A 20563-nucleotide genomic window follows, 5' to 3' on the forward strand; every position below is an offset into this window, starting at 1 on the left:
TGGTTCTCTTGTAAATGGAGCTCTGCTCTAGCCCAAAGCTTTGGCTCAGGAAGATGCAGGAAAAGATTTGAAGCAGGTCCAAGCAGGATGAGCTTGCCCAAAGGATTTACTTTTTCTTCCTCTCTTTATTCAGATTGATCAAACCCATTCTTGCTTCCAAGACACAAACAGCCACATGCTGACTTACCAGTGGCATGCACTTCTTGAGAAGTGAAGACCTACACTTAGAAAATTATTGGGAATTCTAGCAAACACAAAATCTCTAGAAATGAAAATTTTCACCACCCCATAAAATGAGGGCATAAACCTCTTAAGTATTCCAACAATCATTTAGCCAAGAGGCTGTAATGTTCATGGAATTTCTGAGGGAGAGCAGGTTTTGCCTTAGATTAGATCCATTTGAGTTATCAACAGGTCTGGAAAAGGATGTTTCTGCCATAGAAAGGCAGAAACCACCTGCACCAAAGGATGTTTCTGCCATCTTTTGGATGTAGTTTACTGGTGGTACATACCTGGAAAACTGCTCCTGCAGCCCCCGCATCTGGGCTCTGCTCCGCTCCGACTCCAGCGTCACCTCCCGTAACCTTTTCTCACTCTCCAGTCTCAAATGTCTTTCTTCCTCCAACTCATGTATCAGCTTCTCACGCTGAAATACCATAAAAATTTATTCATTAATTTTACACAAACCACACTTTTAGGAAAAAAAATGAGATTTAATTTGGTAAAAGTCATCATAAAATCAAAACAATCACCCTACGAATCCAGTGCCATCTTTATTGCACAGCAATGTTACAGAGGGAAGAATTTTTTCAGAATATCCCACCACACTGAGCTACCCTTCCTCAGCTCACTCATGGATGTCATCATATTGAAAAACAAACACCCACCCTCTCCTTCAAAGTGTTTTTCTTTTACTTCCATTCCAAATAAATAAAAAAAAATTATATTTGAAGTCTGTGACCCATCTTTCTTGAATGCAGACATAGGAAGAATGAAACAAATCAAGAGGTCAACTTGTCACCCATCCCTGAATGTTTCAACCTCACAAGGAGCAAATGAACCTGATTCTGCAGCCACTGCTTTTCTTGTTTTGGCTGAGAGAAGGATCCCTATCAGCAGAACAGAGTTTATTTGAATTTACTTAGTGAAATACTATGATAATGAATACGTTTTTAAAATCTGAGTACAAATTAAACCAATACAAGAGTTATAAAAGTGTCATTAATGTTACTAACCGCTCTCAAAGGCAAGTAGGACATGGGTTTTGCTAATTCTTAAAACATAGGACCCAAAAACTCAATTCACACCATCCTAAATCTATTTATGTCATGGCCTAACCCTTTTAAAAAAAAACAAACAAAAAGCCAAAAAAAAAATCATATAAAGGGTACCTAAAGATTTTAGAATCTTATTTCAGTAGTGGCTAAATATGATTTGAGAGTAGCATAAAAATTAACCTAAAATTATTAAAAATGTTACTGCAATTTAAAAAAATGTATTTATAGGCTTTTCCATGTGACCCCTGTTAAACAGAAATGAAGCGAAATTAAATTTCCTCCTTGTGAATTTAAATGAGAAAACAAATCAATAAAACCCCCAAGGATTTTACGTGGCACTACATTATTCTCTGTCAGTGGTGGGGTTCCCATGTCCAGGAACAGCTTAGGTCACTGTAAAGCTACAGTGGGTTCCCCACCCATCTGCTTCGTGCCTATGGTGCAGCGAGATCTGCAGCCTCTCAGACAGCCTGATGTAATTCCATGTCTGACCTCAATTTTCATGGCATACCTGCTAAAACGTATATAAAAATTAACCATACAGTTTCATTAGTAAATAACAGAGGTAACTTAGAGAGAAGCCATTAAATGGGAGAGACAGGCTATTTGTACAAATCTCACAGCTATAAATCTTACTGGATAATAATTTACAATAGCAGTAACCAGGGGACCAAAAATATGAACATTGCCAAGTGGAAAACGGATCTTAAAGACAGTGATAAATAAGCAGATGCCACAAAGGGAGGCTGCAAAGGTTTAAATGAAATATCTATATGCTTGTGAAAAAATAGGGGGAATTACTCAGAGAACAGAGAGGTTCTGTCTGGTTGGCCATACGTAATGCCTGGAAAATGGAAAACTGCACAAGAAGAAACAAATTACTGGCAAATAAATACATTGTTCTAACTGAATTATCTAATCACTGTCCTTAGTGTTACATAGCCACGTCCTGCCAGGTGCTGAGTAACCCTCAGTTTCTGCCACAGGAGAAAGAGCAGAGAGTTCAGCACCAGGCAGAAGACAGCACTTGGCTCACAGAGGCTAACTCAGGTTAATGATCTGGGAGGAATATTCACAGCAGTCAGTATTGCTCCAGCTTCGATCCCATCAATGCCAACTTCAAAATGATCCTGCTCCAGGAACTCTTGCTGAATGCTGTCAGCATCTTCTCTCGTAGGGAAGCTTCACTGCTGCTAAAGGGGCATCTAGGACCACCCAAATCAGTGGGTAACAAGGAAAATGACATAAAAGAAATATAGAACTACCACCTAGGACTTAAGAAAAGCTTTCAGAAGATACTGGTGTCCACAGAAACTATGCTTAAAACCAAATATGCAGCTGTTCCTTCAGGAACTGAGAAGCCACCTAGCAGGAAACTCAGGTGCTACTATGAACACCTGAGTGGCCAAGCTGACCCAAGGCTGTGCCTGAGAAACCTGACACTGTAAAGCTAAACTACCACAGTGGATTGCAAACCAGAGATTCAGCCACACCTTCAAGGCTTAGTCAGCATCAGCATCACAAGGATCTTATTCAGCCACAATGATTTTATTCTGATACAGCAATGTCACAGCACAGGCCACAGTCAAGACAGCAATGATACACAGAGCATCATCATACAGTTTCAGAAGGCTTTAGGCATTCACCCAAACAGAGTAACACCATACCACATCAAAAAGCTTCAAGCATCTGCCCTTCTTGTTCTTTAGCCCAACCTTTTACAGCCCTCATGTTGATGCACTGCACCTGTGTGCCCTCTGTTCCCTTTGGTGGTTGGTCAGTGCCCCTGGGCACCCCATGGCTCATTGCTGTCAATGCTGTTCTCCTGCTTCTCACAGCTGTAAAACCATGTTTTACATGGTTTACAGATGAGGCTGGGCCTTCCCCACTCCCAATTACCACAAAGTGTGTACCTACACAGCAACTACCTCTGCATGTCTGCTATTCTGACCATGCTCTGGTCCCCAAATAAATCTTCCCACATGATGTACAAAGCCAGATCTCCACAGGGAGGACAGACAAAAAGTGAGACTCTAAAAAGCAGATGAGTCTCCTGTTCTGTCCTGCAGAAGGTCTGTGCTGTACCTACAGCCACGCTCCTGCTCATCACAAACCCTCACCTTCTGGAAGAGAACTGCATAGACAGCACAGATTCACAAACCCAAACCTCTCCCTACAGGTCAAAGAGCTGTACAAGCTATTTCTAAGTTTCATTTACCTCTTGCTGATAGGTCAGAGAATGCTGTTGCTGCCATTTATTCTTTCTATTCACATGGGGAAGGGTGTGTGATAACACACATCCTACACAAAGAGATCAGCAAATCCACATGGGGACTTTCTTCTTAAGAAGAAGGAATGTAGGAATTACCTGAAGAAAAGTACTTTTAAACGAGCAACACATGTGCATTACAAGAACAATAACATCTCAGGAATGAAATCCCTAAACAATAGGAACTTCTGGAATGAGCTAAACGTCCAGTTCCAATTCAGCCACCTCATGGGCAAGAATTACAACACATTATTAGTTATATGAGCACATACCTTTGCTGTACAGAACTCCTGCTCCTTTCAGGTTTAGGGATGAACAACAAACCAGTCACAGGGCAATGAGACCAGAAACAACAGCACTGACCTATGGCCCTGAAACCCTGAGTTCTCTTCCTAGCTACCAAAACCCTCCTGCATGAATGGGGCCAAGACTTGCCCACAGGACATCTGCACAGCAACAACACCATCAGCCCTCACTGCCAGGATTCTTCACAGGAATTTATTGGCAACCTTGTAGCACTTCTGCCATTTCTTGCAGGCAGAAAGCAGATCTGCTTTCAGCCAGATCACAGACAGTAAATACTGTGAAGTGGGGAGAAAAAGGTGCAAGAGACCACCCACACTTGGGAAGTTTTCAGTCTGCAGGACACAAAACACTAAAGTATACTACATACAGAAAGTAGCTCCCAGCAGTAGTGACCTTATCCACCATAAAAGAGAACTAGATTTTTATTCAAACTCAGAAAATCCATAATGAAGTGTCAGAAGAGAGAAGTGAGCCTAACATACAGAAAGGCCAGGATTAAAAAGAGATTTTTTAGATTTTTTTTGTCTCCTGGAAGAAGAAAAAATATCCCTGAACTTTGCAGGAATTTTGTGCTGACATAATAAAATTTATAGGCTCCTCTGTGCTAACCCCACTTTATTCTTGTGCAAAAAAAAAGGTGTGAGAGAAGAAATAAACAGACCTGGTTAAAGGTTTTATAGTGAATATAAGTTTAATAGAAAGAAATAGAATTAGCATGCTATGTGAAGAAAAGGTTGAATAAAAAAAGTGTCATGTGAAATGCTTCAGTTCATTTTAACACTAGAAAAATCATTTCCATCTTCCAATGAAGTTATATATTCCCACTTGCCTCTATCTCTTTAATTGCAGATTCTTCTTTCCACAAGCTCTAGCTCAAACTATTTTTCCCTGCTTCCCCTCATTGCCTTCTGCAGCACAGCTGTACCCTTCCCTTCTTAGAAACATAACCTTTACTTGATTCTTGCTTCCCCTTTTCAGCCTCCCCAGAGAGCCTGACTTTCATCACACCACCCAGTCAAATTCCTGATAACCTTCCAAACAGGCAAAAAATTCATGTGAACAAACTAGAGTGAAAGACAGTGTTAGCAAACTCTACTGATACTTTCGTGCAAGTACCGGAATATTTTAGCACAGAACAAAGTTTCAGGGGCTGCTCATTATGCTCCTGAGCCAGAGCCTGCACTTCAGCAAGCTCCTTCTTGTGTAGCTGTGGAAATGTTCGTGTCAAAATGTTTCATTCCTCACCCAGGCAGGGACATGCACCTCATGTTAAGTCATCTTCTAAAAGTTAAGGAAGGAATCCAATCTGAGCTACTCGCGATCAAAACAAAACACGTGAGAACTATTTATAACTAGATTGGAAGGAACGCGTGTGTTTGACAGAAAAATGTGATTCGTTCCTCAGCACTCCATGAAGAGACCAAGAGGCACCATTTATTCTCAGAGTCACTGGTTAATAGCTGTGCTCACAGTCTAAGGACTACCCCTGTGCAGCCACACAAGTGTCTGCCAAGAGGAGCTCAACCATTTGAGTCTCCCTTAATTACCCTGGGATGTGCCACAAATGTCAGCACCCGGCTCTTCCACGTTCTACCAGAGTGCAAATGTCTGGTGTGGAGAGTGAGGAACTGTGAGTGTGGATGGGGCAGGTGGCAGCCTGGAAGGCAGACATGCACATGGTGCTGTGGGGTGAGGGATGCACAACAGGTCCTTTGCTTCTGAACAGCCTGACACCAGCACACAGAGGGAACGTGTGGCACAGCAGGGTTTGGCACAGAAATGCTGATGTCTTACCTCTTTTTCATTTCAGGGCTATTTCATTGTTAACTTTAAATCTAGACATGGATGACACTAAAGCCTTCCAAGTCAGGGACTTGGAGTTTTACCTCCTTTACCTGTTACTGCAGGTAAATTCATCAAATGTCTCATCAGAATGGCAGGACCAACTTCATGAAAATACTTCTCAGAGAACTACTTGGTGATTTCTCCTCATTAGGGTCAAGCATTTTAGTAACTCAAGCAGATTTCTAATTCTTCATCTCCTTGACTTTATCTTGGTGTACAAACTTTTTTGTAATTTTTTGTACCCTATGTCCTGCTGAGGATGGGAAGCAGAAGCAAAGCCGAACCAAGGCTAAGGTCAGCCTACCACACAGAGCATTTTCTTTTTTAAGTTGTTAATTTATCTTTCACATAAAAAAAAAAAATCATACCATCATAATCAATAATTTTATCTATAAGTTAAAGAAAAATGTGTCTGTGTGTCAAGATGACTGCAAGTGAAGAATTAGAGGTGTGGGATACCACACACACCATGCAGGCTGTACAGGGCATTGCAATCCATCAGGGACAGCCCAACACTTCCATTAGGAACTGCTTTCTCCTCCTTCTGTTTAGCTTATCCTTGTCTCTTATGAAAAGCAGCTCTTCAGAACAGCTAGATATAACCTGACTGATTAGTACAAATATCAAAAATGTCTTAAAAGGGGCACACATGAAATCTTATCGTTAAGGTTATACTATAAGTAGGGGAAAGAGCTACTGATTAAATAGAAATAAGAATCCTCTGGTCTTGAATTTGTTCTTTGCTTCCTCTGTGCATCATAAGAAAGGGTTTACTATGGTGCTGCTAATTATGCAAACATGGGACCAATATTTTGTCAAAAAAAGTCTACATGACAATATTTAGCACAGGCTTAATGTTGCCCAAAATCAGGCTAATAACCTCCACATTAAATTTTTAACAACTACTTTAAAGCATTTGCTAAAGAGGGTCACAATTTCTGTGTAATTAATATTGATTTCAAACAGATACTTTGCAATGAATTTAAATGATGGGAAGAAAATATTAAAATATTTTTTGGTTTAGAGTTTGAAGTACAATTAAGTTATTGCAAACCCAAACTGAGTTTTTATGTATTTATTTTTAATGCATTTTCTGATGCTGTTTCTCTGATACCTTGCCATAAAAGTCATAATTTAACAGACTCATAGCCTGGTTTACAACACAACATCCCACGAGCCAGAGAGAATGTAGACACAGAGTAGACAACAAAGACAACTGAATGAAGCAAACAAATAGCAGCTACTAGAAGCACATTAAAATTAGTTTTTCTAGCAAAGTCAATGCCAATACTCTTATGAATAAATGTGCTCATTCAAAGTATTCAAGCCTACTATTTTATCACCCTTGTATGCCCTTTTGAAAGACTGCTGCAGGCAGGAGCCATAGAACAGCCTGGGACAAGAGATGAGAGAGGAATGGTGAAGCAGTTCCATTTTTCAATAATCAATTATGAAATATTAATTGAAATAGAAACTGGGATTTGCAACTTGGTCTCCCAGTTGGTTTAACAAAGTAACTCATTCTTTCTGATGCAATGAATCTTTAATTCTCCCACCAAAATGCCTGGTGATCAAATGGTATTTGTTCAAGTGCCACAAAATACACCTGAGTCCCAGCTGCTCATGGCCCAAGCAGCTGGGGAAAGGGAAGTACAAATGTTCCCCATGTTACAGGTATTTTGTAAGAGCTTGTGTTTGGGCCTTGCAAATCAAACAGATCAAGGTGGTTCTCCCTCATCTCTCTTACACAGAAGGAGGGTGGAATCCCTTTGGTGAGATTTTCCTCCCTCTCCAGAGGCAGGTGGACCTGCTTGTCACCCTCCTGCAAAGCCCAGTGCTCTCCCCCCAAACTCCTCATGTGCAACCTGGTCCCAAATCCAGCACATAGGCTATTACAGTCCCCTATTTGAACCTATCTCACCCACAAATGACAGGAAAGAAATGTGATTAAAAACCAGAGAGCATATACCATTTTTTATTTCATCACGAATTGCACTGGGTACTGTATTTTTGTTCAAATTAAAATGAGTCAAACTTCAGTGTCCTTTGTTTGCCACTCATCGATCCCTGTTAAACCAAATGTTTCTCATTCTGTAATCAATACTTCTCTACAAAAATAAACCCAGGCACTGACAAACAACTTTGCAGAACACTGCAGCATTCCTTGTAGTGGACTTTGTCAGCATGAAAAAACATTCCCCCATAGAATGGGGAGAAAAGAAGTGCACTGCTTATTGTGCTTATTACAACTTTTACAGGCTGCTTAAAACTGAATTATTTTACTGAAGAAAGACTGATTAAATTAATCAGCTATTGGAGGCAGGGCTTTCCAACAGTGGCAGTCAATATGCCTTTGTCCCTCATTACCTTTTTCAGCTACACTGGGAATACTGACAAATACACTGAAACATCCAAAGCCTTCCCAGGGATGAAGTTACAGGTGTATTTAAAGCACAGTGAAGCACTGAAGTGAAAACAGCAATAACAAACACTTGGAGGGTTCATGGAAGGAGAAGTAGCTTTACTTCCAGGTCTCTTCAATATAAGAAAGTTAATGGTGAGGTTCTGTGGCTGCTTTGCAATCAAAATTAATTTTTTCATTTCACCTTTCACCTGACAGATTTGTACTACAGAGGCTAAGAAAGACATTGCCTTGGTTTATATTAAATCTCTACTTTTCCCCCCAATCATTTTATGATGTAACCATTTTTCTTAAACTTATTCCTGCTACAGCTTTGCAACAGTAAGATATAAATAGTATAAAAAGCAGTATCCTAATTTTAGTCTGGTATCTTCTAGCTTTTTCATACCAGTAAGAAAAAATGATGGCTCTTGAGAACAGCGTTCTGCTCCAAAAGTGACAGGCTGCCCAAAAAAACCAGAGGAAAATCTAACTGACATTAAATAATTTGTTTCAGAATTTTCTAAAAATGCCTTGAAACCAGCTAAAATTAAATAATTTGAAGCAAATCATGCATTTTCCACTATGAAATTTCTTTTTGCTAGCATATCTGTCTCTTTAGCTTCATCTCAGACTAACACAGGTAATCCCATGACTTTCAGATGTAAACCTCAAGCTTTTCTTACCTCTACAATGAACAACAAAGCAGGAAATGCTCAGTATTATTATTAGTGATATTTTGGTGATAGCAGTTTACACACTTCATACTGTTGGGTGATAAAGCTGCTCCAGAGCCACTCAAGGAAATTAGAAACTGTTTCTTGGTGTAGTTACTCCTTCTGAACAAAATAAGATGCTAGATTTCATTGTGCACTAGCTCAAAATTGCCACCATGTGGAGGGACAGCAACTTAATTTAGCATTATTTATACTGCATTGATATGGTTTTAATTGCATCTGTGCGACAGAATAACTGCTGTGCTGAAGCTCCTTTATCATTGCAAGCCTACAATTAATCTGAATTAGGCAGGCTATTACCCCAGCAGTACTGTATATATAGTTGGAGTTGTGATAACATTTATTTTACAAGGAAAAAAAAATTAAATAGCTCATAAAACCTTTTGGCTGAGAGCTGGATAGTGAGCACCACTGCCTGCCCATCCCCTCCAGGAGCTGTGGTGAACAGCCACTGCTCCAAAAGGGAGCTCTGACTGCCCAGCAGCTCTTGAATTCTGTGAAACACACAATGACAGGCCACCAAATATCAGAGTCACCTTGGGAAAAGAGATTAAATAGCAAAAAATGCCCTTCATAGTCTTTGAGGAATTAGCAGTGAACTCTGTGTCCTGGGGATGCAGCTGCACACACAGCCCCTGGCAGCAGCAGAGGCACAGGTGGGCTCCACACAGCTGGAACACCTGCACCCAGCAGCCATCACTCTCTCAGCTCCTTAAAGCTCATCTCAATCATATTTGCAGTGTTGAATGGAGTCAAATAATATATATAATCATAATACATATTCTATTCCATATATATATATATATGTAAAAATCTCTATATAAATATATTTCATATAAATATAATATACAATATACAATATATAATATACAATATATAATATATAATATATAATATATAATATATAATATATAATATATAATATATAATATATGATATATGATATATGATATATGATATATGATATATGATATATGATATATGATATATAATATATATCTATATGTTATATAAATAACATAAACATATAAATATAAATATAAATATAAATATTTATAAACATAAATATATATTTATATGTTATGTAAATATTATGTGTTTATTATATATATTATTACATATTAAAAATATAATAGATATTTTGAAAATCTTGTCTCCCTAATAAAACTATTGCTATTTACTCAAATTCACAATTGCTAGCCCAATTTTGAAGACTTGCTTCATTTCTTAGCATAATTCATGTCTCCATTTTAAATGTCATTTTCTTTTCTGTGAAAGTTTGAATGCTGTAGAGAGAATACTATTAGTAAACCTGAAGTCCCACATAGTCAGGTCATGATTATTTTTTTAATTAGTAATCTTTAAATGATAACACTTTTAAAAATGAATTTGCAAATGTAATTGAGCTTCTAATAGCCTCTACAGACAGCAATTAAAGAAATCTCATTTCTCCAAATTAAACATAATGAAATATTTTTCAAGTTCAAATAAAAACTTGCAAACTGTATTAAGATACATATAATCCATATGAACACCTAGTATTCAAAAGTGTGAAGTAAAAAACTCTGTCAATAACAAAATTAGAAAGAGTGGCACTGCTAAGGAAAAAAAAAAGAAAAAAATCCTGAAACATCTTAGATTACAGTCCATAATTATAATTTCAAGCTCTTTGCTACATGGGTTTTTTTTTTTGGTAAGGTGACTTGCATTACATTAAGATTTCTAACTAGACATAAAGCTGTTTAGGTTTTTTTTTATTTTATACCAGGTATATACAATATCTTCTAATTTGAACCAATGTTATATAATCAAGGTTTACAAAGAGCCTTGTCTATTTCAGCTTCAAACAAGCAAAAATCCCCAGTCTCTATGTTTCCCACTTGTTTGACTCCAGAAGTTTTATAATAATGGTGTTTGAACCATAAAACAGCACAAAGGAGTGTGTGCAGAGGGTAAGTTGCAAAAACCAACCCACCTGGGCCAGCAAAGTGTCAGTTGTTTGATTCGGTGTCAGTTGTTTGATTCTCCTACAATTTTCTATCAGATCTGCAATTCTCAAACATTTCCTGAAGGGATATCAACGTAGCAACACAGAAAACAGAAGGTAAAATGTTGTCTGGCAAAACAAATGCTCCAGCTCACAGAAATAGAACTGAGGTTTTGGAACTTGAGTTTATCCTAAGAACAAAGCTGTATCTGTGAATAAATAAAACTGGCACCAAAACATGAACTATAACACAGGTATAGCCTGCATTTGCACATCTAAATGCTCACAGACTGAGAGTTCAGAGCTGAATGTTATGCTGGTGACAGACTGCAGGCTTCTCAGCCACTTTCCAGTGGATTATTAGAACAACAGGCCATGGATGAACTCCCCACTCAGAAAGATAAGAAATAAATTAACCCAAGATAAGAAATAAATTATCCAAGAAGGATCCAGGTTCAAGAATATGCCTGATCTCATGGGACATTGTCTATATTTGGCAGGCAGAAACTCCCTCTTGGATCAGAAGTCTTGCAGTGAGGGCCAGCAGATTTGTGTGAAGTTCTCTCAAGTACAGTACAAGTTCTTTGCACTTTTTGTGACCTACAGCAACAGCTGTGCTCTGTGTAGGTGCATGAGATGAGCCTCAGGCCACATGATTTAGGGTAATTTCCACACTTGCTGAGGTTACATTTAATTTTTGATCTGGCACTGGTTTCTTTTATAGCTAAGTAACAGATATTTGCTGTCAGTTTGGATGAAATTTCAGCCTAGACACAAACTTCAGGAGGAAGGAGTGAAAAGAATCCTTGAGGTCTGAAAACCAAGGTGTCCCACAGGTAAGATTTACAAAAGTGTTTTTAAAAATTCATGTATTTTCCAGGTCCTGTCTTCATTGTTTGGAGTGTCTATAGAAGATAGTTCCATGAACTGTGGCAAACAGTGGTCAGCTCAGAAGACTTATTTAAATTTCTTTTAACCAGGTTTATTTTGATAAGACACCATGTAAACATTACCACAGTATTTTTTGCATACTTGCAAATGGCTATGAAGGCCAGACAGAGTGGGGGGAGAGAAGTGAATTGAAGAATGAATTCATAGTCATGCTGGACTTTGATTTCTCAAACATTGATGCCTGTCCATTTAAAAGAACTTGGACTTAGGAAGGTCATGGAATAGTAGAAACTATTTTCAACAAGTTTCAAAATATATCTTTGCAAAAATACTAGATATTTTAGAGAATTAGAACTGTGAAAGATGCATTGTAGCAGGACCACACGGGGTCAAAATATAGATGATTAGTGTTAGAATAATAGCAGCATTGTGTGTCAAAGGCTAATGGGCTGAAAAACATTTATAATGTATTGTAATCAGGAAATAGGTTGGCTCCTGACGGAGTGGCATTGAGTTTTACACCTCTTATGTCTCACCCTTCATCGAGACTGATAATGGAATAAAATCTTTTAAAACACCCCTCAACTGCCCTACAGAATAGTGCCCAGCAGAAATCAAACACCATTTTGTGCAAGGGCAGAAGAGAAGGGACAGGTAAAATAGTGAAAGGTGATGAGCCACTCGTGGTACAGTTGCACACCTGGGCTGGATTTTAACCTATGGAATCCACATGAAGCCATGCAGTATTTCCTGCTCCACTCCCTGCAGTGTGCAGGGAGGGGACACAGACCGAGGGCACGATCCCCAAGGAGGGCCCAGCCACCAGGGAGATCCAGCTGGGCTGGTAGCCAAGGTCCCTGCCCCAGACTGATCCCTCCTGATGGGCAGCTGGAGGCCACCAGCCAGCAGAGAGCTGCCTGAGGCTCAGCACAGGAACAAGGCTGGGCTTAGCTGAGCCCCCAGCAGGGCTTTGAAGTAACCTGGGATGAAGCAGAAGATGGAGCAGCAGCACTATCCCAGCCCACTCAGCAGGGCTGACAGTAACCCCCAGCAGGGACACAGCCACATCCTAAATGCCCCCTGCTTATCTTCAGTGCCTCCTCTGCCACTGCCCAAGGTGGCCTTCAGATGATAGAAATGCTTTCTTTGCCAAAGGACTGCTCCCACAACAGACGGGCACGGGGCTGAATCAAGCGTTTCCTGCTTGAATCTGTGCTCCTGAGATAGGAGTTAAGGCAGCAGGATAAAACCAGGAAAAAACACACTTCTGAGAGTTTTATTTGGCTTGAACAGATTGGTCAGAGGAACTCTGCTGCGCCAGGGAGCTCTGGGATGTACTCACAGTCTAGGATAGTGTGTGGTATTTTGCCCTGATGCTGGGGAGTGTTAGGGCTTCCTCACTTTCTGCACTTCTCATTCGTGTGTTTGTATTTCCTGCTAGCAAATAGGATGTCAAGGAGTTAATTGAAATAGATCTAAGGTTAAAGAAAATTTATGAGGCTGAGAGAAGTAGAACTTAACCATGCCAGTCAGAGAGCATCTCAGAGCAGTCAGCAGTGACATCAGACCCCCACAGATCTGGGATAAAACAATAATTTCACTTTCACACACACTCTTCTATTTGCCTTTTCAGCTGACACATTCAACACCTCTGGCATCACTACTTTGCTGCTATCTTTCCATACAGCATTTCTTTTCCTCGGGCTCTTTACAGCATTCCTCATGAGCATGTCAGATTTTATTACAGTTTTTCTGTGTCCACTTGCAGACCCCATTTATGGTTGGTAAGTAACTGCAAAAAAAGGTGCCTTATTTACTCAGCTGTTCCTTGCACTGATTCCTGAGACCTACTGCTTTCATTTTCTGACAAACATGTCTGTTTTCCATATTTACCCCTCTAGCACTGCAGGCACTGCCATAGGCAGTAGGGAAATGCTGTGGTTTTTCTGTTAGCTGGCACATCATCTGTGGTATTTTTAACAAAGCTGCCACTACAAAATCTTTATAAGTGCTGACAACACAGACACTCAAAAGAACTGACTCAACTTTCAGGGGCCAGCCTGAGTTTAAAGGTCTGGTACCTGGCAGAACATGAAAAAAACAAAACCCAAGCAATTTTTCATCCAGTTTTTAATTCATTTGCTGGTAAAAATGAAATAATTAAAATACTTTTTCTCCACCTGCTATAATTTTGCACTATCAGTTTTCAGTAATAGGTCCATATGAATTTCTGTTGGTGTTTCCAGAGACCAAATTCAGCTCAACTTTAAGTGCCAGCCTTTAGAGGCTTTACTCCTTTAGTCCCATTTTCACTAGCACAAGTAGCCTGGATACACTTGTACAGCTGAAGGTCAGAAACAGATATAAAAACTCTGACACTTACTTCTCTGCTCTTCATTACCACATTAATCTTTTTATGCAGGATTATCTGTTTTATTGGATTTAACCCTAGTTTCTCCTCATCTATTTACTGCACACATCTCATTTAAGCCATAAAATAACAATCTGGCTTTTTTCAACTTAATAGTGAGTGTTGACAATTTTAAGTGTTAGCTTGATATTCCTGAAGAGAAAAATATGTTTCCTTTTCTACAGAAAAAACCAACTACTAGAACCAAGTAGTGCAGCTCTACCCTCTTCTGCCACTTCCACCTTCAGCACTTAGCTGAAAAAAAATCAGCAGCTATTAGACTGAGCAGAAGTTCTGCTCCTGGACAATAAAACACATAATCACATAATTAAAACTCAGGACTTTGCATGAACATTTTCTACCATGCAGAGCACTGAAACAGGAGTCAGGAGAGTCATTCTGAATTTTTTTAGTACGTTTTGGCCAGCACACTAAATTTTCAGATCACTTTCACACGTAACTCACTTGTCTTTCACTGGGGCAGAAACTTGAAAAGCGGGAGAGTGACCCCTTTGCCCTGAATCAGGGCAGCCCAGTGAGGCTTTAGAGGCTTCCTGAATCCCAGCCATGCCAGTTTGGGTACAGCCCACTGGGCACAATGAACAGTGGGTTAGCAAACTCTTTGTAATTATATAGTCTTTCAGTTTTGGCAAGAAATAAATTCTGCTGCACATTTAGAGAACAGGAAATACGCTCTTCCCCAGTGCTTCTGGGGACTCCTGCAATAAATTACTAAAACAAACAACTCCTGTCACTCACTGAAGCCATCAAGTTTGACATCAAATTCAATACAGGAGAATTATGAACAAATTTGTCTACACGGGGCTGAGAAGAACCACCCACACTGCAAATGACCATGCAAGCAGAGCTGGTTCCTGGGAATCAGGTGCACAAGGGTTTGGTTCAGCTTCAGCTGCTGTGGGTTTATGGGGACCAAATCCCCTCTGACCGTTCATTCCAAGCCCCTGGGCTGTGACTGTTCATGGCACACCAGCACTCCAGGATCCAAGCATCAGAGCACTGCTGCTCCTGCTCCTGCCCAGCACTGAGCTGTAAGCCAGTAGCTACATGGAGAGAGTAAAACTAAGACATGTTTCTCCTTCCTGTCTCCCTTTACACATTAAACACATTTCTAGAGCTGATATTCTTGTTTCTTGTGGCTCACAAGAGTATTTCTGCTCACCTGCTCATGCTCCTTCTCAGGCTCTTCCTTCTGATGTGTGTTAGATCACTTGCAGTCTTCACACCTTCACTTCCACTTATCTCCTCCCACCTATTTGTGAACAGGTTTCCCTTATCCACTGATGGAAGATACAAGCACTGTACACCTGCCTTTGGACTATGAGAGCTGGCAACTCTCAAAGGCTAGTTTTAGTATGAAAATAATTTTCAACTTCTCAGTTAGTGCATGTATTTTCTGACGATATCTCCTACATCACAGGTTTTCCTTTTTGGGTGGTTAATTAAGAATGACATCAGGAAGCAGTACACAACTCAAGATTTCCAACAAGCACCTGGAAATTCTGACCTGCTCCTCTGGAGACATCCATGGAAAAAGTTTCTTAAATGGAAAACTGTGCCAGCCACTGCCACAGGGCACTTTTTAATACTCACCACCAGGACGAGGATGTTCCCAAGAGATAATGATTTTTCCCCAACACTCAGAAAGTATTTTTAAATAAGCAATGTCACCATGGATGCCAATCACAATGTGCATCATAAAGATGTAATTACACAATGACAGTGGTGTGAACAGCACACACTGAGCCAAATCCCCTCTCACTATTCATTCCAAGCCCCTGGGCTGTGACTGTTCATGGCACACCAGCAGTCCAGGATCCAAGCATCAAACAGCACTATTTAGAAGACCCTGCCTCTTCCCCAAAGAGTTCACTACCTACACAGGCAAACAGACAAACAGAAGAAGAGTCAGAACAAAGCTTGTTTTGCAAATCAGATCAGAAATGTAATATTTTCCACGATTATAAAGGATTTAGGTGGCAAAGGTAATTACAGGCCTTGTAGGACACCAAAGTTAAAGAACATGACCATTAATGAATGTACTGAAGAAGGGGTTTAAGCACCTGGTTATTTAGTCCCACCGCAAGGTACAACATGGAAAGCACAACTTCTCCATGTAGTTTGGAGAAGGAGGAAAAGCCACTTCACAGCCAGGTAAGGCCCTGCACCAGGCCTGGCACTGTCATTAATTTCCAGACTAACTACAGAGTGCATCATGCCAAGCGGTATGGAAATAACACAATCCAAACATCACAGTCATTCCCACAGTCTAGACAGTCTCCTCTTGCAGGACATGCAAGCAAGTCTGATCACCAGCTCCAGACTTGGAAAACTGTGTCATGAGATCTCCATTATGAAAGATCCCGTAGAATATCAAAAGATGCCTTATCACAATGCAATGGACACAGAGCCAAAACAAACAGAAAGTATGGAAAAGCAAATTCCTGACAAAGCAAAAACTGAATTAAAGTTTATGAGAACTGGACTTGGGAAGGAAAGGACAGGAAGAATCACAGTTGCCCAAATTATATGAATCTGTACAAAGCTAAATAGGTTTAGTACAGGAAGACATTACTTCCTTACTACATTTTAATATTTCTTTTAAATCTTGGAGAGAAGTCGCAGAGAGATGTGATTATGCTCTGCCAAGAGAAAAACAACAGAAAATCTCATGGGACTTAATGGCACAAATAATATCGTCCAAAATATAAAGTCCAAATCTCTTTCAGATGAGCTGTAAATAGTTTTCCTGTCTACTTGCAAAGTGTTCAGTGGACAGAATTAGGCCAAGAGTTTTTCCCAGTTTCTGCTGTCTCTCTTTTATTTACCCTCAGCAGATTATTTTCTATAAACCTATGTTGTGTCACTGTCCAGAGGGAGCTGAGAAGCCAGCAGAACCTTACCCTGCTCTCCTGGTGCTGTGGAGCAGTTATGGATCAGGGCTCCACGGGCTGGATGCTGAACAAAGACTTGTTGCAGTAAGGAATTTGCACTCTCATATGCAATTTAAAACACTGCAATTTAAAGCACTGCTTGAGCTGACTCGTTCCAAGGGTCAGCACTGACTTCACAGAACAAGCTCCAAGAACACTGCATGAATTTAAATAAATGGGAAATTAATAGAAGCAGCACAACTGAGAGACTCTTGGTATATAAATTTTGTCCTTCCTTGTACAGGAACTTTCTCTCCTTACTGGTAACCTTTTCTGCCCCATGCAGAGAAAAAAAAATCAAAACCTTTAATTAAAAAAAATATTAAAAGAAGTCTTAAGAAGATAAATTAATGGAATTCTCTCTGTTACCCAAATTAACAACAGAAACACACATTTTACAGAAGCAATTTCTGGTATTATAAATTCTACAGTAATAGTTTAACTACTGGCCACCAAAAATAAACCAAGCCCAACAAAAATCTAGCAACTTCTTTTGCTTCTTGTAACACACTAATTTCGCCAGGTACTTCAAGAACAAAGTTGCAACACCAAGTATATCACAGCAGTTTCACTACTATTAATCTGTATACATTTACCTTCCTAATTTGCATAAAATTAAAACTGTTGGCCCAGTGCACACATTCACCTTTCCTGTTCCTCATCCTTAGATGTTGTGACTGATTCAGTACTACCTGAGATCCCTTTTTGCATGAGCTAAAACCAGACCAGAAATGTTCTGCCTTTTCAGCCTGCAGATTGGTGGCCCTATTCAGGTCACCCTTGCAAAAATATTAATCCAGCGAGTGTGTGGCTTACTTGAGTCAACTCCTGCCATTGCCTGGAGGAGCTCAGGATTGCAGAGCTTAACCTTTGATATGAAAATGTCTGCAATTCACTGTAATTAGTGCATGGGCACATCACTCCCATTAGGCAGTGAGGTACTGCCTAGAGCAGGATCCATCTGCTCCCAGTCATAAAGCAGGATTTGCTTCACGCTGGAGCCAAGTGCCACTCCAATACTCCGTCCACCCATGGATGCTCTGAGACTGCCCCTGCCCTTTCTGTACTTCCACATCCCCTGCCTTTGTTATCCATAAATGGCAATTTCTACTGGAGGGCACTTTAGCCAACATGACATGCTTTCTACACATTGCCTCTGTTTTACTTCCAGACCTTATATAAATGCATTTTGATGTTGTATTTTTTTTTTCTCTGTGTTCACTGATTTTTACATAACTCTGTTTGACTTTTTTTTTTTTTTTTACGTTGTCTAAATAGTTGCTGAAGAGAGAGACACCACTTCGGTGAGTTCCAGCTGAAGGGGAAAAGCTTATTTCTGCCTCTCTGGATTGAGCGCTGGTCTTTCCGTGCCGGTGATTTCGGAAACGCTGCGGGTGGAGGGAGCAGCGCTGCCTTGGGAATGGCGAGATCCGAGCGCAGCCCGGGAATTCCGGGGGCGCCTTTCCCGTGGCTGCAGCGCCCTCTCCTGGCGGGAGCGGGGAGCGCCCGGCCGGAGCCGGTCCGTGGGAGTCGCTCTCCAGCGCGGAGCCTGCGGGATGAACCGCGCTCAGAACTCACCGCCAGCCCCGAGCGACCCTTGCTTTGAGCAGCGGCCGCTTCTGAGCAGAGGCAATCGGGCTCTCGTTGGAAAGTGACTGCTGAAAATGTCAGCAACTTAAATCATAGACAATAGCTAAATTCATAATACCTTTAAAATACAGAATTTCAAAATATTCACGTATTTGCAAATTTGAAGCAAACAACAAAAGGTACCCAGGAGATGAGGGTGTCCTGGGTAAAAGTATACAGGACATAAGGGGTTTTATTTTAAAACCACTGAAGATAAAACTGCAAAGTTGTGAATGAGGACACTTGGCCTAATGAAGTATGAAAAACTAATGAGGTCCAGGAGCATTAAATCAGGCTTGTAAAGAATTTCGATAATCATTATTGATGCTAAAGCTGCTGCTAATGTCACTGAGCTTCCATGAGGGCTGTATGATGGAGTTTCTGGGGAAAAGGAGCCAGACAGCAGGGCTGTCTGTGCATAAATACACAGCTTCACAGAGAGGGCAGCACAAGGGTTAGATTGCTTCTTTCTGGCTTAGGATACTGTATATTCAATGAGACATTTCAAAACAGCTACTTGTGCTCTCTCTCTGCTACTTTCTAATTAAAGCACAGATAGATGCTTTCCTAGAACACAAGGACCCAGAAGGTGGGAAAGAACATTTAGCCTTTTGTACCTCATCTTTAACACTTCATTTATTACTAAATATCCTCTATTTTTAAATGACCCAGGTGCTTCTGCATCAGCAGCCTCCCCCACGGCTGGAAGGGATGGCAGGATTCATCACACCGGTGACAGCGAGTGCCTCTGTGCTCATGGCAGGACATTCTGCTGCCATCTGCAACACCCTGGCTCCAGAGCAGCCTGAGCATTCCCCTCCTCCCTAAAAACCTGGTACATAGTGCAGATGTTGGGAGCTCTGAGCACGCTGACCCTGCAGCTGCTGAATGGGGCAGCAGCATCGTCAGCTGCGGAGCTGAGCACAGCGCCGGGGTGGTGGCTGAGTCTCCGTGCCCTGGGAGAGCTGAGCACCAGGAGGGGTAAATGCAGCTCCCAGGAGTGGCACAATTTCCTACAATCATGGTCTGCCTCTCCAACTCTCAGCTTCCTACAAGGAATTTAAAAAAAAAAAAAATTTTGCTTTCTATCGTCATTTCACTCACAGCAACATCAAGCTGGGGTACGGTCTCTTCTTCTCACCAAAAACTAGCACCATGCTAAAAGCTTGAACTGGAGTAAAGAGCAAACAACTGAAAATGCATACAAACCCCCAGGTAATTTGGGAAAGATGAGAACACAGTCAAACTTTCAACTGACTTTAATGCAATTTCAGTCAAGACCTTTTCTGCACTTCAACACATCCATCTCCATGTGAACGCTCCAGTTTGGCAGTGCTTGATGAGAAGAGGCAGATCTTCTCAAAGCTGATTACAATTTACGTTTCAATCTGGCAACCAGAGTGGTTTGCACTTCCCGTGGATTTGAAAAGACTGTTACATATATCTAAATCCACTACATTTAAGAAAGTTGTAACAAGCAGAAGTGACTCAGTTCCTTACAATAATGGGACATGTTACTGACTCTGCGAGTTTTTTTAAGCCTTTTTTATTTCTTCCACTCTTTATTTAAAAACTTGCAGTCTCCACTGTTTTACTGCAAAAACTGTTTGTAAAGCAAGAATTGTGCTGATCGCATCAAAACTCATTAATATAACTTGTTTTTCCATTATTAGCACCATCTGAGCCTGTTGAAAGCCTTAACCAGGGCTTTAATTTTTCCACAGAGAGCTTTAAATTAATTAGTGGTTTACATGCTAACAAAGAATCTGATACATTCATAAATCAATCTAATGCAGAAGGATTACCAGAGGGTGGAAACCTATTCAGTGGGGAGCTCACATTCACTTAACATGGTGT

The 20563-nt window shown here is 40.5% G+C and overlaps 1 protein-coding gene across 1 annotated transcript in view; it reads right to left on the reverse strand.

Annotated features, from left to right (window-relative positions):
* NCKAP5 (NCK associated protein 5) overlaps window positions 1-20563 on the reverse strand; it is a 379983-nt gene that overhangs the window by 173632 nt on the left and 185788 nt on the right. Inside the window, exon 6 of the mRNA XM_036386988.2 lies at window positions 513-646. Within this exon, the coding sequence (XP_036242881.1) occupies window positions 513-646 (134 nt within the window). The remainder of the gene's footprint in view (window positions 1-512; window positions 647-20563) is intronic.

Source organism: Molothrus ater, chromosome 7 (assembly GCF_012460135.2).
Source record: "Molothrus ater isolate BHLD 08-10-18 breed brown headed cowbird chromosome 7, BPBGC_Mater_1.1, whole genome shotgun sequence".
Lineage (NCBI taxonomy): Eukaryota > Metazoa > Chordata > Aves > Passeriformes > Icteridae > Molothrus > Molothrus ater.